This window comes from Meles meles, chromosome 7 (genome assembly GCF_922984935.1).
Source record: "Meles meles chromosome 7, mMelMel3.1 paternal haplotype, whole genome shotgun sequence".
Taxonomy (NCBI): domain Eukaryota; kingdom Metazoa; phylum Chordata; class Mammalia; order Carnivora; family Mustelidae; genus Meles; species Meles meles.
The window spans coordinates 132,659,821-132,678,432 of NC_060072.1; the positions used below are offsets into that span (position 1 = coordinate 132,659,821).

Here is an 18,612-nt window from a genome sequence, read left to right on the forward strand (position 1 = left end):
GAGTGAGCAAAACCAGGCAATAATGAATTCATACTGCATGATTATATAAAGTTTTGGGAAAGGCAAAATAATGTATAGTAACAGGAGTAAGAGATCACAGCATCAAGAGGGCATTTTTGGGGTGTTAGGTATGTTCTTCATGGTAGCGTTTGGTTTCATTGGTGTAAAACCCGTGTCAAAACTTATCAAGTGGTTTTCTTTAAATATGCAGTCTATTATATGTCAATGATCTCATTAAAGCTTTAAAAAAGAATAAAAATAGATGTAAAAGATGACATAGGTTGTTAATTTCGCAAATCCTCTTCTTCTGATCATAAAAATGTAATATATGGCATTATTTTAAAAATTCTTTAAAATATGTTTTAATGAAGAAATAATTCAAGTTATATAATAAAAGTCTCAGAATGAAAATTTAAAGAAGCTATTAACTTGTATAACAATCTGGTATATAATATATGTTTTTATTTAAGCATAAGTATCTTAAAATTTATCTTAAATTAAGATCATTTAACAAAATGTTTTCATCTAAGAAATTAAGTTTTAAATTTCCATAAAATAAAATTTTGGAAGATTTGAAAAAAAGTTTGTAAGAGTCAACGATGCATATTTCAACGTACTCTTACCAAGTGACAGATTTGACCATATAGATATGGGGCAATTCCATGGGCTCTAAGAACATATAGTCCGTGTCTTACCAGAATGTGGACCTACAACTTAAAATATAAAATACTCTAATTTTATGAGAAAACTGAGGCAAGAAAAGTTAAAATGACTTTAGTGTACTCTCAAATTAATTTTGGAAGTGAAATCTATATTTTAATTGCCTGTGAAATTGAAAAGCTGAAATTAATCAGGATGTAAACATTATTCCTGACTTTGTACAATGCTATCCCATTCATCAAGATACAGACCGACTGCTTCTGCAGTTAAGCAAGACTCTGACCTTACCTGGCCTTCTGGTTCTGGGGCTTCTTGCCACAGCTAAGGAGTTCCCGGTGACCCCGGCTGCTCCCCTCTGCACGCGTACCTCCATGCTAGCTGCGGGCACATCTTGCCTGACAAAATAGGAGCTATGACCCCATTGGGTGAAAAAATGAACCCCCGGAACTCACCCACCACCCCACTTTAACTCAAAGTGGGGACTGTGTATGGTTTTTTTTTTAAAGATTTTATTTATTTATTTGACAGAGAGATGAATGACAAGTAGGCAGAGAGAGGAGGAAGCAGGCTCCCCGCTGAGCGGAGAGCCCGATGCGGGGCTCGATCCCGGAACCCCGGGATCATGACCTGAGCCGAAGGCAGAGGCTTTAACCCACTGAGCCACCCAGGCGCCCGGGACTGTGTATGTTAAGGAAGTCTTGTGATTAATTATGCCAATCCATGACTGGCACCGTGCTAGGCACTGAGGGATATGAGAGAGTAGAATGGGTAGGGTGTCTGTCCTCATGAAAAATAAGGTAGAGTGGAACAGGCAGACAAAGCAAGGAGATCACCAAGTAGTGTGAAGGAGGTAGACTAAAGAAGAATAAGAAAGGCTTAGATGTAGTGATAACATTAGATGGGGGGGTCAGGGAAGACCCCCTCAGAGCAGGTGCAGTGTGGTCTGACAAGAGGAAACCAGCTTTGTCACCGTCAGGAGGAAGGAGAGCAGCTCATGTCTAGGCTACCTGTGCTCTAAAGTTTATTCCAAGAGAAATATATGTGGAAGCAAAGAGGAATGTGGAAGGCAAATGGCAAATAAGAAATTAAAATGACATGAGGAAGAGTTTTGATGAGACTGTTGATGTCCATGCATGATTTTATTTTACCTGTGACATCAGGTGAAGAAAATAAAGCTACCCTCCTTGAACTTGGAGCTGTGGAACCCTTAACTAAACTGCTCACCCATGAAGACAAAATTGTAAGAAGAAATGCTACTATGATATTTGGAATCCTGGCTTCTAACAGTAAGTGTTAACTTTTAAAAAATAATCTAATAATAAAAATAATCTAATATTTTATATAATGTATTAATGCATTAAAGATAATGTAATGCATAATCTTTTTTAGATTTAATTTTAAGGGATTTGTTTGAATTTTATTTGAACTGACTTTAATGTTCACAAAAAGTTAAGTATATAAAATACAACAGAGGTATGATTTCATATTTAAAGAGTTTTTAAAGTTTTATTTATTTATTTTAGATAGAGAGTGCCAGCTGGTGTGGGGGTGCGGGGAGGGGCAGAGGGAGGAGGAGAGAGAGGCAGAGAAGAAGACTCCCTGCTGAGCGCAGAGCCAGATGCAGGGCTTGATCCCAGGATCCTGAGATCATGATCTGAGCCAAGGCCAAGAGTCAGAGGCCAACTGACTGAGCCACTCAGGTGCCCCAAGAGATGTTTTTAAAATATGAAAATATGTGCAAATATGTCCATGCAAAATTTGTCAAAGGGGGTGATGTATGTTCCAGTCTAACAAGTCGAAGGCAATCATTGTCTCTTAAAATTAAAATGGCTTTTTTTCTTGAGTTAGCATAATGCAGTTTGTCTGCCTATATGAAGCTACACTTCATACGTATGTCACCGTGAAAGTAGCCCAGGCTGAAGAGGTTTGATACATCGGGTCTTTTTGAAACTGTTAAACATGTTTTGCCAAAAATAATTATAGACATGTATTTATTTCTTAAATCAGACTCATTACTTGCTTGAATATTTTCATATATTTAATATGGTGGAATAATAGCATTAGTCAAAACATGCTATTATGTCTGTTAGAATATCAGTTTGACCAAAACCATGGCAATAAAGGCAGCCCCTGACTAATGAACAGGATGTATTTTCCTTTTGAAAGTCATTTTCATGTTATAATGATAGGTCTTTTGAGTTAGCCAGTGAAAGCCTTCTAACTTTATAATAAAAAGTGACATTCTTGGTAGAGACTGAATTCTAACATGAAACTCAGGCAGCTAGGAATAAACATGTCTCTCTGTCTCTCATGGCATGTGGCTAAAATTACCATATTTTCCCTCTCACCAGTCTCAGCGAAAACACAAGCAGTTTCCTCCTTCAGCTTCCGGCCCCCTCCACCTCACTTTCCTGAACGTGTGAGACAGGGCGGGGGCGGAGGAATGGGGGCGCTCCTTATTCCATGGTGTCCGGCAGGGACTGTCGCATTAATCATAGAGACAGGAAGACCGGAAGAGAAGGGCAGGGAGAGTTTTCTGTGGCATCCGTGCCATTTCAGCCTCAGCTGCAGAGATGGCATGGACAGCACCTGCAGTGTTGGGGGGCAGGCGGGGCTCCGTCGGAGCAGTTACTGAAAGGGATTTTGGCAGCAAGTGCATGAGTTCTAAAGGTGGCTGTTGGGTAAGGCAGGGGCTCTGCGGATGGCTGCGGGATGAGGACGGTTGTGGGAGGAGGATGTTCCACCAGCCCAGATTATGGTAACAGTAGTCAACTCTTACACAGCATTTCCAGTGTGCCAGGCGCTGCTCTACGTGCGATTTGCATATTGTCATTTAATGAGGTTGGTGCTATGATCATTCCCTTTACACATAAGACACAGGGCAGTTAAACGAGGTAGTAATCATTTATATTGTGGAGCCCTCATAAATTTATCTCAGGGGCTGCCTGTAGACTAATTCTGCCATATCGAATGAACCTCAATGAATGTACTTAAAACCAAAAAAGGGAAAACTAAAAATTTTCTTATGTTTTATTCTGTTTACACACCACAGAATTTGAGAACCAGTGGTGCTTTGTAACACGTCTTTTGCAATTCCTGCAAGTCCTCATCTTAAAAATAGGAACGGGCTCTGAAGGGATTAGGTTCCTGGCGCAGTCTTGCAGGTGCTTAGTAGAAGAGATGAGATCAGAGCTAGAATTAGAACGTACTCTCTGGCTCATAGTATAGTGGGCTTTCTGTTCCTCCGATCTTCTCTGATCCTTAACATTAGTGCACATGCTAAGTCAGGTTCTCCTTCTAAGTGATATTTTGGGGGGAGAATGCGGTTTGTTTGGAATGGAGAGTTATAATTGCCTGTGTGTACTTATATTTTCTAATTTAATGTCTAGGTTTCTGTGACTTCTTTCCTGTTTACTTTTGTTCTTAATTTCTATTACTCATTTTAGTTTATTTCCGTCTTCCAGTATGTGAGGAGTTTGTAACCTGCGAAGCCCTCCAAATGGCAAAATTTTCCTGGGCAGGGTCTATATAGTGAATTCCATGAGTTTCTAAAGGAGTCTGTGACCCCACAATATTGAGAATGACTGTTGCGTCTGAGTGCTAAATGTGGTGGCGCTCGGACCTCTCCGGCCCCGCTCTGCTGGCTGCTGGCTGGGCGGCCACCAGTGCTGGGCGAGTGCGGTCTGCAGCCACGAAGCCTAGCAATGGAAAGAGCTTTGCTGTCTTTGCGATTTGGGTCTTACATAGGATGAATGAACTTCCAAGAGCTTTCTTTTGATTCCATGAATTGGGAGGGAAAAAAATCAAACCATTATTGGAATGAACTCATTTTCTACTTGAACACACGGCGTCCTCAACTGCTTGTGGAGTTCCTTTTCTGTTACTACACCCAACACATTAATGGCTGTTGCTTCACTCTGCATACATGTCCAGGTTGACATGGAATAAAATATGAGCTGCAGCCATGTGCTCTAAATCAAAAGGCTCATTTCCAGACGAATCAGGCACATTTCCAGACAGATATGTAAATAAATGCACCTCTGTGGCTGCATGGTCAAGCTGTCTTTGGGCTGTTTTAAAATAACTGATTTTACTTTAGCAATTTGTATCTTTACATGGCGTTTATGTACTCAATGGTATCACTACATTCATATGGATGCACCAACAGAATGTTCCAACAACAGATACCAGGTCCTAAAAGGATTGCCATGAAAGCAAACAAATCTTACTTTTTCTTCCTTGTCTTTTTTTCTGAAGTGATTGAGTTACCTGCCCATGCCAAGCCTGGGTCCTTCAAGATAGGCACTTAAATTGCTTTGTTAAACCTTTTTATCGAAATGGGGCCTCTCTCTCCTTTTACCTGCCAGTCTGTATTTCGTTTGATGAGGCCATCTAACAGAGACTCGTTTAATGGAGTCAGCTAAAGAGAGAGTTCATTGCAATCCTCAAAGCTCAGACTTTATATTACTTATGGCAGTCTGAAGAGCTTGCCATCTTAAGAAATGGTTGATGTAAAGGAGTCTACAAGGCCAAAAGTAAATTCGATGGTCAGTATTATGCAACCAAAACTTGTAAATAAGAATGCAATGAAAACAGATTGCTTGAAGGTACTCCAGGACGTGAAGGTGCTGACAGTTCTGGAACAACCCAAAATTGTATTTGTCACACTGTTTAGCAAGAGTGGATTTATGTGCACCAACCACAAGTCAGAGCTTCTTCTCCGCTGCCATATAGGGGAGTCTGTTGAGAGAGAAGGGGACAGAGGGCAATATTGTTTTTAAAGCGATGAAAACAGCAGCTTTGCCCTTATTTTTATTTTACTGATTTAACCTCAAGAAAAGAAAAGAAAGAAAAGAAAAAAAGAAAAGAAAAGAAAGATTGCGGGGGAGGCAATTTGGTGTCAAAAAGCAGAATATCCAAACTGATCAGCTATGCCCCCGATCTGTAAGACCGGTCAGTGAATCTGAATCATCCGCTGAGCCAAGAGAAAATGGTTTAGTGGATAGAGCTACCAGATCTATCAGATTTGGCTAAATTCGTATCGAGAAGGGAATTTCACAGCAGAGAGAATCCTCTGATGAGAACTTTGGACTTGTTAGGGCTGACCAAGGGGTGATGTCACATATGGAGGCAGCAAGCCGGCCTCTCCCTGCAGGAGCAGGTCCTTCCTGCAGAGAAGCAAGAGGAACAGAGAGCACACAGAGCCTGAACGTCTCCGACATGTTATTTTGTATGCCAAATGGGGAATGAGCTTGAAAATTTTAAAGGCCAGAAATATTTAGTGTTAAGTATGCAAAAATAGACTGGTATGGCCTTCTCATTTTGATAAATAGAGACTGCACTCTTCACAGTGAGAACAGAATAGAAACAGCTCTTCCAGGGCACGCACCTATATAGCTCACCAAGACACCTGGAAGGATCTGGGTATTATGCCTTAACTGAGTTAATTCCCTGTCAAGGTAATGCCTTTGTTTTTTGAAAGAGTGTCGACTGAAAAATAATGCCCTTCACTTTGGGGCACTATGCTTTCCAGAAGCTCTGCTATTCTTTTGTACTTCAAGGTTGGGTTGGCATACCCATAGCTAGCTGTAAATTTGCTGGCCCTCTGTAGCCATTTTGAACAGAAACAGAGAGAGCAGAAGTTTCAGTGGGTAGAAAAACAGCCACGTCCCCGAATCCCGCAGGAAAAGGCGTCCAGTGGGGGTCAAGTATGCCCAGTGGTTAATGAGGAAAAATTCATCCAGAGACCATCTGCCTTAGATGCTGCCGAGCGAAATTTTCCAAAATTCTGCTGATGCTAATTTTGGCTTACAAGCAAAGATAATTGACCAAGAAGAGAAACTACAAAAACTAATTAGTACTTATGCCTTATTTCTCAGAAAACGGGGGCTAAAGATGGCAGGAGAGGAGCAGGGACATACCTGCCTGGACTTAATTGGGCTCACATAAATAATACAAAAGTGAACTTAAAAAATCAGTATACTTATCTTTAATCAGTTTTGGCATCTCTGATAAGAAAATGGAATACAAACAAGATACATTCATTGAAAAGGCTGAGGATAATTCTCTTGTTCATTCTGTACAGGTTTTATTCAAATCAAAATTTAAGAATGCACTTCCCAACAAAACAACACAACAAAGGATTTCTACTATATAATAAACAAATGTAGGGCACAGTAACTCAAATTTACTGATTATGTTCCAGGAACATTTTGTATTTTTCTGGTGTTTTGGAAGAAAGTATATTTCAGTGATCAAGGAACAGAAACCAGAGTCTGGCTTTCTGAACCAAGACAAGGGAGGAACAAGGAGACCCATCATGAGGCAGTTGCAGTCATCCAGGCATGACTTCTGCCATCGGTGGTGATTGGCCTGAAAGCGCAGTGGAACCTGGGGAGGAGAGAGCCAGCATGCAAGAGGACGCACAGCTCCTTGGACAAAATGGGGACCAAGCGACATGTGCGGGTCTACAGCAAAACTCTTTGGATTTGGAAAGGACCAACCCTAGTCCTGACTGGGAGTGGGAAGTATGGATCTTTCCTTGAGAATTCTCCAGGTGTTATCTAGGCTAGACACATGTGAAAATGCCCCTTTTGTGTAGCATCATGGGAAAATGAGGTGTGCAGGGAGGGCAGACACAGTTATAGACTCCAAGGAAGGTGCAGTGCAGAGTTTAGTGATGGAAGTGAGCAAACTGCAACCCAGCACGGAGGCCATTAGCCAGCTGCAGAAGTTCTATTCCGTCAGAGGTACTAGTGTTAGCCAAGTGCGTCCCAGATCCTCGTGAAGAAAAGAACAGCTGACAACATCCACAAGATGGCTGAAATGTGGCTCACAGTCAAGAATCTGTAATCTACTTAGCAATCTTTTCAGTAGTACTTAACTGGAAGTACTTCCATGATTATATAAGAGAATTAGAAAATAAGAATTTGTCAGCATTTATCTGACAATCTACCCTTGAGAAATGGCAGTGTGATCCTAGCTGCAGTCTCCCTTTACATAGTTCTACTTAGTGCAATAAATCTGTCTTGAAGGTCTGACCACAAAGGGTTCGAGTCATGTGAAGAAGACATAACTATAAATAAAGAAACTGTAATAAAATGTCAAAAAAAAAAAAAAAAAGAAACCAGAGTCTGTCTAGGGTCAGGCAGCCCTGGACAGGCCACCCGATCCCCACCACTCACTTGCTTTCTGATTTTTGAGCCTCAATGTCTTTATCTGTAAAATTAGGTAATAATAAAGCCTATTTCATAAAGGCCTATTTCAACAACATCACCATTATTATTATTAATAATAAAGAGTAATATTCTGTGTCTCCTTTTGTAGATGATGTTAAAAAACTGTTAAGGGAGTTAGATGTCATGAGTTCCGTCATTGCTCAGCTTGCTCCAGAAGGTAACTTTCCATCGTGCATCTGTTTCAAAAGCGGGGCTGGTTTATTTTTCACATTGGGCTAAACTATTCATTGAAAATAGTTTGCGTAGTATCATCTGTGAATTGTCATTAAAATCTCTCAAACCAAGATGGACTCCAACCAACTAAGATTTGCAAAGCTTTGGTTTTCAAAACATATTTTAACATAATGTTTGAGTAAGCCTTTTGCATACTTGTGTTGTTTATCTCTGATGCACAGAAGAAGTGGTTATCCATGAGTTTGCCAGTCTTTGCCTGGCGAACATGTCTGCAGAGTATACCAGCAAAGTGCAAATATTTGAGCATGGTGGGTTAGAGCCACTCATCAGACTGCTGGCCAGTCCAGACCCTGACGTGAAGAAGAACTCTATTGAGTGCATTTACAACTTGGTCCAGGTGAGGGTAATTTCTAAAAGTGTGTTTTGACCAAAGCTATTTCTAGAATTTATTTCAAGATTGCTCTGCTATTTAGGGTCTTTTATGGTTCCATACAAATTTTAGGATTGTTTGGCCTAGCTCTGTGAAAAATGCTGTTGGTATTCTGATAAGGATTTTATTAAATGTGTAGATTGCTTTGGGTAGTACAGACTTTGTTCTTCCAATCCATGAGTATGGGATGTCTTTCCATTTCTTTATGTCCTCTTCAATTTCTTTCAGTGTTTTATAGTTTTCAGAGTTCGGGTTTATGAAAGGGCATTTTAGGAGTGTGTTTAAATTTTGAAAGAATAGAATGGCTTGCAAAGTAAGACAGGATTATACTAGACAAATGTATTTCTTCTGAAACAGGGTATCTAGTATATTGAACTAAATTTGACACAGGCAGTCATCTGTTGACCTAACCTAAGCACATTGGGTGCAATATATGCCTTATTCAGTGTACCAACATTTTGGATTAGGCTTATTTATTGGTGAAGATCCAGGAAGTTGAGTACGCTGAACTGAACTCATTGTTCACAATTGCAAGATGCTATGTCACTGAACAGTTTTCCTTTTGTTATGGAAGGAAACAACCTCCCTTGGCCTTTTCCACCTGTGCTGTCCCTACCCCTAGCTGCAGCCCCACAACGCACACACACTCACACCCACAACAGGTCCCCTTCCTGACACTTTGGACACCCTTCTCTGCTTCTTTCCCTGCTCAGGTTCCTGAACAATTCCCATACACACTTGATAAGCTTTAGATCAACTGAAGATACAAAAACACCATCTTAAGTAGCCAGCCGTGGAGTATAAAAGGCAGAGACAGCGAAGTGAAGATGAGGCCTCCATTTCATGGGGAGGCGATGAGCTCACGCCCAAAGACAGCAAAGCAGGACCTACATTCCTGGCCTTAGAAGTCATTGCCACAGGGCTGGGCGCTCATTGGCTTTTACCCTTGCCCTTCCTGAGGGAGACAAGCTGAAGGAAGCTCAACTGTTTACCTTCTCTCATCCCCCAGGCCTAAATAATCCTGTCAATGTATTAGTGTCTTTTATCTCAAGACTCCTCATAGCTTTTATTTCCCTGTATTTTTTCTTTTTATCAAACACAAATGAAAAGCTTGCCTTCACTATTCCTTAGAACAGAAATATACTAGTTAGTAACAGTATATTAATTGCCTTGGTTTACAACTGCATCATTGCAATCTCTCCCTCTGTTGTGTCCCCCCTTCTTTTAAAGACACACTCTTAGGAGGACACCATTAAGCACCAACCCTACTCCACTATGACCTTATCTTAACTAATGACATCTGCAATGACCTTGTTTCTAAATAAGGCCACATTCTGAGAGTTAGGACTTCCAACTTAGAGCTTGGGAGGGACATAATTCAACCTATAACAAATAGCCACCCATAATTTTTATATTTGTAGGAAGCATTCATTGAAGAATGGGTAGAGAACCCAAGCTGTTAGTTAGTAGGGTTTTTCCACCTTTAATACTATTTTACATTTGTGATGTTTTGATTTTAAGTGTCATGATTTAGCGATCAGGGTTCGGGGGCTTTTCATGACTTTTTGCTCTGTTTTCTCCATTGCTGACCCCAACTAGCCCTGTCCCCACCACTCACACACACAAAATTATAGACAGTGCAGAGCAACTCATCTAGACTCTAATGACCCCTTGATATTGTAAATGTCTTAAATAAAGGTCATGTGTCTGAACTAAACCCGATAAAAGTCTGTGTGCACGGGGCCTGCCAACAGCACCGTGTGCATGTATACATTTCATAAGCATTCCATCTGAATAAAGATAGTAAGGAATTGATGCCATCATTTCATTTTATCAAATACGATTTGAAATAGGGTACAGTGTGTGAAAAGAATCTGATTATGCACAGATTTATTGCAATGCTATTTGTAATAAAAGAAATTTGCTGGATAATAAAGAAACAATAGATACTGCATCTTCCTGTTATCGACAATGTCTGCAGAGTTAAAATGAATATCTAGGTGTTGCTAGTTGAGGGTTTGCTTATTTTTTGTGGGGGTTATTTTGGAAGGGAATCTGGAATAAAAGATGGGAAACTTAGAATGTCCTTCGTTAGGAGATAGAGTTTTCCATTCTTGAGATTGACTGTGTTTTGCTTTCAAAGTTACTTATTTGATCATTTGTATTTCATGGCAGGATTTTCAGTGTCGAGCTACAGTTCAAGAACTAAATGCAGTCCCCCCTATATTAGATCTCTTGAAATCGGAATACCCAATTATTCAATTGTTGGCTCTCAAAACCTTAGGTGTTATTACAAATGATAAGGAGGCACGGGCGATGCTAAGGGACAATCAAGGAATGGACCACCTTATTAAAATCCTAGAAACTAAGGTATTTGTCACTTTCATTCAACTCTCTACAAGGAAATGTATCTCTTCTAAATGTTGTTATAAAATATGAACTGTAGAATTTTTAAAAATAAAATTTTAATATATTTAAGCATAGTACTAAGTACAATGGACTCATTTGCTTGTCGCTACATTGTTTATGAACACGATTAAATCAGATTAATGACAAAGGCCATTTTAAAATAATTTTTTTTAGTCTTTCGGTTTAGAAATTTAAGATTTTTAAATTCTTGTTTAGCATCTTCTTTATGATTTTCTGAAGTACCTAGAATTAGTCTCTCAAGCTTTATCGGCCATAGTTTTCTCTAGGTAAAGTAAGAAGAGTTGTTTACTCCTGATTGCGGAGAGTGATCTGCCGTACTCGGTCTTTTGACTTAAATTTTATTTTCATCTAAAGAAATACTTGCACAGAAACATCTAGAATAACATTTGACCAAATATGTGGATGCCATGGCCTAGCCAAGTTAATAATCATTATAAGTCCATCCCTTATAAATTTGGCACCCATACACATCTCCTTAAATCATACTCAATCTCCAAGTAAAGGAAATAGCAAGGTCCTACTTCCGCCTGGCATGATGTAACTATCCCGTGTACAACCAAAACATACTAACCCTTTCTCCAGAACAGGATGCAATGATGTTTACTCTTCTCCTTGATATCCTGTAATGTAAATACTGTGATGTAAAACTAGTGCTAGTTTTTAAAGTTAGTACATCTTATGTTACCTAAGGGGATAAGAGAGGGGGAGAAAAACAAAGATATTTCATACCTACACACATACACATGATTTATAACAAAATAAGGAAGAAATTCTCATGGCAGTTGCAACCCTTTTGTCTGTAGTTGCAAACCCTTTTGTTTGTAACCACCACATGGTGGTAGTTAGTATTTATAACTACTTTCCTCCAATACACATTCCATGGTCCCTTTGCCCTCAGCAAGCACTTGAGCTGGATGCTGTTCTTTACCTGGTAGGGTGACCCATATCTTCATTCCTGAGGGTCTGGGCCATTAGTAGTCCTGCCTGGATTGCATAGTTACAGTTTTCCATAGACCTTGATCACAACGCATGGTAATACTAAGAAACACCCTGAGGACTTCCTATATTCCAGATATAGTCTTCATACCTCTACTGTGGAGTAACAGTCCAATTTCCCCTTGGTAATTGGGATCAGTCACCCCAGCAGCATTGTAACTCCCTCCTTTGCCTGCTTTAGAGGCATGGGGAGGCCAAAGTGTCTGGGTGGCAGCTTTAACTTCCAGTTCAGCGGAATCATTGTTGTGTCTCTTGGTGGAAGCATTCTTCCCTTTGGAACTAAGACCTCTGGGCCAGCAGAGCCTAAGGTCTGGGAGACAGGAAGCAAAAATGTTGTTCATGGGTCCCTGGGGGTAATCATGACTGCTGCCACACCCATTTCCACCCCTTGATTCCTGGACCCACCATCACCGGCTATGGGAGAAAGGGCACCTTATATCGGCCGCTGATTCAGAACATAGCCTTGTGGAGAACCTTGCCCAGCCCCTGCAAAGTATTGCCACTTTGCTGACATTGTAACTAAGTCTTCAGAAGGCCATTCTGTCAAACCAGCTTCAAGATGGTGGGGATCATGGTAAGACGGGGAATTCCATGAGCATCCTTCCGATGTTCCTCTCACTTTAAGGATTCCCACTTTAAATGTCTTGCTGTTCAGGTAAGGCTACTGTTTTCCACAGCGATGGGGATTCGGGAGATTCATCAGGCAAGAAGGCTACAAACTTACAATACTTCCTCTACTAGTAGGAGATTTTAAGGAATATACTTTCCTTCAGCTTCTGTCTGCTTTTTCAAAGAATATTATCTTCAGGGGAGCCTGGGTAGCTCAGTGGGTTAAGCCTCTGCCTTCGGCTCAGGTCATGATCCCAGGGTCCTGGGATCAAGCCCCACATCGGGCTCTCTGCTCAGCAGGGAGACTGATTCCCTCTCTCTCTCTGCCTGCCTCTCTGCCTACTTGTGATCTCTGTCTGTCAAATAAATAAATCTTTTAAAAAATTTTAAAAAGAATATTATCTTCAGATTTTAAAGTTGTTGTTGGTAGGAAGCTGTATGAGCACTTCACTTGGCTGCCAGACTGGAAATGTCCAGTAATTATCTTTTTTCTCTGGGGGAGGGGAAACAAGAAGAAATTGGCAAATTGTGAGGGAGAGCGATGTTATGATCATAAACAAAACTGTTTCCTTGGGCATCTGTCACAACAAAGTTAACAGCATTATGTTTTGACTGACCTTTGTCCTAACAGTAAAATTTAGGAGGTATCCATCTCTTTTAGTACAATTTTCTAAAGTTATGTTTGCTTTTATTATTAGGAATTGAATGACCTTCATATAGAAGCACTTTCCGTGATTGCAAATTGTTTTGAAGATATGGATACTTTGGTGCTGATTCAGCAAACAGGGGGTCTTAAGAAGCTCCTGTCATTTGCAGAAAACTCGACAATTCCTGACATTCAGAAGAACGCAGCAAAAGCAATAACTAAAGCAGCTTATGATCGTATGTCTCATTATATATAAACTAAGCACACATATTTCCTCTTTTATTCTTGATTTAGATTAGAATTAACAAGCACTAGAGTATTTGTCTGCTTTTATTTTTTAAATTTTATTGTATTTTATATTTTTTCAGTGTTCCAAAATTCATTGTTTATGCACCACACCAAGTGCTCCATGCAATACGTGCCCTCCATAATACCCACCACCAGGCTTACCCCACCTCTCACCCCCCTCCCCTCCAAAACCCTCAGTTTGTTTCTCAGAGTCCATGTCTCTCATGGTTTGTCTCCCCCTCCAGTTTCCCCCAACTCACTTCTCCTCTCGTTCTCCCAAAGTCCTCCATGTTATTCCTTATGCTCCACAAGTAAGTGAAACCATATGATAATTGACTCTCTCTGCTTGACTTATTTCATTCAGCATAATCTCTTCCAGTCCCGTCCATGTGGATACAAAAGTTGGGTATTCATCTTTTCTGATGGAGGCATAATACTCCATTGTATATATGGACCACATCTTCCTTATCCATTTGGCTGTTGAAGGGCATCTTGGTTCTTTCCACAGTTTAGTGACTGTGGTCATTGCTGCTATGAACATTGGGGTATAGGTGGCCCTTCTTTTCACTACATCTGTATATTTGGGGTAAATACCCAGTAGTGCAATTGCAGGATCCTAGGGAAGCTCTATTTTTAATTTCTTAAGGAATCTCCGCACTGTTTTCCAAAGTGGCTGCACCAACTTGCATTCCCACCAACAGTGTAAGAGGGTTCCCCTTTCTCCACATCCTCTCCAACACACGTTGTTTCCTGTCTTGTTAATTTTGGCGATTCTAACTGGTGAAGATGGTATCTCAATGTGGTTTTGATTTGAATTTCCATGATGGCTAATGATGATGAACATTTTTTCATGTGTCTGATAGCCATTTGTATGTCTTCTTTGGAGAAGCGTCTGTTCATGTCTTCTGCCCATTTTTTGACATGATTATCTGTTTTGTGTGTGTTGAGTTTGAGGAGTTCTTTATAGATCTTGTATATCAGCCCTTTGTTTGTAGTGTCTTTTGTGAATATCTTCTCCCATTCCGTGGGTTGCCTCTTTGTTTTGTTGACTGTTTCCTTTGCTGTGCAGAAGCTTTTGATCTTGATGAAGTCCCTAAAGTTCATTTTCGCTTTTGTTTCCTTTACTTCTGGAGACATGTCTTGAAAGAAGTTGCTGCGGCCAATGTCAAAGAGGTTACTGCCTATGTTCTCCTCTAGGATTTTGATAGCTTCCCGTTTCACATTGAGATCTTTTATCCATTTCGACTTTATCTTTGTGTAAGGTGTTAGAGAATGGTCAAGTTTCATTCCTCTTCACATAGCTGTCCAATTTTCCCAGCACCATTTATTTAAAAGACTGTCTTTTTTCCACTGTATATCTTTTCCTGCTTTGTCGAAGATTATTTGACCATAGAGTTGAGAGTCCATTATCTGGGCTCCCTACTCTATTTCACCGGTCTATGTGTCTGTTTTTGTGCCGATACCATGCTGTCTTGGTGATCACAGCTTTGTAGTAAAGCTTGAAATCAGGCAACGTGATGCCCCCAGTTTTGTTTTTCTTTTTCAACATTTCCTTAGCAATTTGGGGTCTCTTCTGGTTCCATACAAATTTTAGGACTGTTTGTTTCAGCTCTTTGAAAAATGCCAGTGGAATTTTGATCGGGATGGCATTGAAAGTATAGATGGCTCTAGGCAGTATAGACATTTTAACAATGTTTATTCTTCCATTCCATGAGCATGGAATGCTCTTCCATCTTTTTGTGTCTTCTTCTAAATGGTCATTTGAGAATAGGTGCAATATTTACTATGTGGCACCAAAATTCATCCTAATGCCAATGAGTAAAAGGAGAGATTGCTTTGTCAGGGATATAATAAACTCTTTGATTTAATTATGAGTCTTTTTAAATTGGGCAATTCATTCCTAAATTGTTTTTAAGTCTTTATTTCTCTTGATTTTGAAATTCTACAGGATCTATGCATTGTTTGTGATCCTGAAAACATTGTTTCAGTAGATCCACATTTGGAATGATATCTATATAGTAATTTCAGCATCAGCTGTAGACAAGCAGTGCCATGTGATATAGCTGGGAAAAATAATATGCTCATACTATATACATAATACAATTTTCCTTTCAGTGGCAAGCTATGTTGACATAAATCTGTAAAATATGAGGGATAAATTACATCACAAGTCCTGAAGATGAAATTATAGTTTTAATTTATGTATATTTGGAGTCTTTTATTTAATAAAAGAAGTGATTTTATTTTCCTCCTTCCACATCACTCCTCTTATAAACGATGACAGTTCTGACTAGTTTAAGTGATTTATATTCTAAACATATATAGTCACATCTGTATATATGTCTATGTGTATATTATGGGAAACATTTCCTTCTCAATCCATACTGATTTCTTGAAGGCAGAATTTGATTGCAGTAAGCCAAGTTTCACCATCCAGTGCATAGTTAATATAGAGAGGACTTGGCAAATCTAGACAGGCTGTGAAATTAAAGTTTTTAATATTGGCATAAGTTGCTTGATTCAGTATTCTGTCAAATAGAGTTTAGACCTTATCAATCCTGATCAGTTCTGTTTTCCAGCTTTCTCAGGACTTCTTAGCTATTTGAGACCAAAAGTAAGGGCAATGACAAGCCATGGACAATATCAGACCTAAAATTTTTACAATTTCTCTTATTTCAAGATGATCGCAGCCCCTCTTACTCATTGTGTGATGTAACATTGGGAAGAGCACTGGGTGGAGAGTCCCTGGTGGTCCAGTTGTTCTGCTAGTACCACTACCGGTACTGTGATGACCGAGGTTGTGACTATGAAGGAACCACAGCCTGTCTGGACCTGTTTATTAATGTGACACTCTGTGTCAATAAACCCAGAACAGGCAAGGAAACAGGTGATCATACTGTAGTGTTAAATGGGCTTGATGATGGAAGAACAGGATCACGGGGTGGGAGGGGGTGTGCTGGGTCACTAAATGTCAACTTGGATCTGATAGATCTTCCTGACATATGTAATTTACAAGCTAGGACCTAAAGTAAATAATAGAAATTGGCTGGCAAAGAGGATCATGGTGAGATGGGGAAGGATCACCAGTGCTCTAAAGGGAAAGAACCATGTATAAAGGCCAGAGGAGAGACTGAGCATGGTACATTCCAGAACTGAAAGATTTCAGAATGACTAGTGAATAGAATACAGCAGAAAACTAAAAACTGAAGGCTGTAGAATGAGGAGCCGATGCTAATGGGTGATAGAGGCCAAGTTAAGGACTTTGGACCTTAATTTGCTGGCAACAAAGAGCCACTGAAATGGCTTGGAGAGGTGAGGGACCATTACAGATACTCACGTTTTAAAGAAAGCGCCCTCTTGCTGCGAGGTGGAGGAGAGGTTAGAAGTGTGCAGGACCAGACCCAAAAAAGACCAGGAAGGGGATTGCTGTGGTAATGGAGGTGGAAGATCCTGAAACAGACATTTGCAAGGAGGACCACCAGCACAGTGCTTGGCACATTGGGAGGGTCCATAAGTGTTTGTGGACTACCTGGGTGGGAGGAGGAAGAAGGCAATTTCAAGAATAAGACCAGGTTTCTGGCTGGGATGGCTAGAAGCAAAATGGTGCCATTCATAGAAATGATTTTTTGATGAAAAGAAAGGAAATGAATTCTATTCTTCTTTTAAAAAGGATTGTAAGAGAGGTGCCTGGCTGGCTCAGTTAGTGGAGCATTGTGACTCTTGATCCCAGGGTCATGAGTTTGAGCCCCATGTTGGGTGTAGAGATTATAAAGAAATAAACTTTAAAATAAATAAATAAATAGGCAAAATACACATAATATTAAGTTTACTAAACTTATAAATAAACTTAATACTATAAATAAACTTAATATTAAGTTTATTGTCTTAACCAATTTTAAGCTCAGTGGCATGAAGTCCATTCAGATTTTTGTGCTGCCATCACCAACATCCATCTCCAGAACCCTTTTCCTCTTGCCAAAGAGCCAGCCTGTATCTATGGAGCTCCCCACTTCTTCCTTCTTGCAGTCCCTGATAACCACCACCCTTACTGTCTCTCTGATTTTGACTATTTTAAGTGTTTATGTAAGTGGAACCATACAATATTTGCCCTTTTGTGACTGGCTTATTTCACTTTGCACGACTTGTCCTCAGGTTCATCCATATTCTCGCATACATCAGAATTTCCTTCCTTTTTAAGCCTGACTAGTGTTCCATTGGATGTATATATCACATTTTGTTGATCTATTTGTCTATTTTTCAAAAATATTTTTATTATTTATTTATTTGACAGAGAGATAGAGAGCACAAGTAGGCAGAGGGGCAAGCAGAGGGAGAGGGAGAAGCAGGCTCTCTGCTGAGCAGGGAGCCCGATGCAGAACTCCATCCCAGTACCCTGAGATCATGACCTGAGCTGAAGGCAGATGCTTAACTGACTGAGCCACCCAGGCACCAGCTCTGTTTGTCTGTCAACGGACACTTGGGTTGCTTCCACTTTTCGGCTACTGTGAATAAGGCTGTTATGAACATGCATACACAAATAGCTTTTTAAGTCCCTGTTTTTGGTTCTTTGGGGTATACTCATGACTGGAATTGTTGGATCATATGGTAATTCTGCATTAAATCTGTTGGAGCTGACGTGCTCTTTTCTATAACAACTGCACCATTTTACATTCCCATCAACAGGACGCAAGAGTTCCAATTTCTCTACATTCTCACCAATACTTGCTATGTTATTTATTTATTTATTCAGTTAGTTAGTTAGCTAGTTAGTAGCCATGCTAATGGGTATGAGGTAGTATTTCATTGTGTTTTGGTTTGTATTTCTCTAATGATTGTGTTGTTGACTGTTTTTTCCATGTGCTTATTGGCCATTTGTTTCTTTGGAAAAAATACCTGTTTAAATCCTTTGTCCATTTTTTAACCAGGTTGTGTTTTTGTTTTGTTTTGTTTTTTGTTGCTGTTTTATTGAGTTGTAGGAGTACTTTATATATTCTGGATAGTAACTCCTTATCAGATGGATGATATGTGAATATTCTCTCCCATTCCGTGAGTTGCCTTTTCACTCTGCTGATTGTGTCCTTTGATGCAGTTTCTAACTCTGATGTAATCCAATTTATTTTTTGTTTCTTGTACTTTCTGGT

The 18,612-nt window shown here is 39.9% G+C and overlaps 1 protein-coding gene across 6 annotated transcripts in view; it reads left to right on the forward strand.

Annotated features, from left to right (window-relative positions):
* The window catches only part of ARMC3 (armadillo repeat containing 3), an 87,175-nt gene that overhangs the window by 16,052 nt on the left and 52,511 nt on the right, over positions 1-18,612 (forward strand). For 4 of the 6 annotated variants that reach the window (XM_046010740.1, XM_046010741.1, XM_046010743.1 and 1 more), the window contains exons 3-7: positions 1,821-1,946; positions 7,987-8,055; positions 8,294-8,469; positions 10,678-10,872; positions 13,236-13,419. In XM_046010740.1, the coding sequence (XP_045866696.1) occupies positions 1,821-1,946; positions 7,987-8,055; positions 8,294-8,469; positions 10,678-10,872; positions 13,236-13,419 (750 nt within the window). Of the gene's footprint in view, positions 1-1,820; positions 1,947-3,297; positions 3,502-7,986; positions 8,056-8,293; positions 8,470-10,677; positions 10,873-13,235; positions 13,420-18,612 lie in introns of those variants that run through there. The other 2 variants (XM_046010742.1, XM_046010745.1) reach the window with 2 other exon arrangements.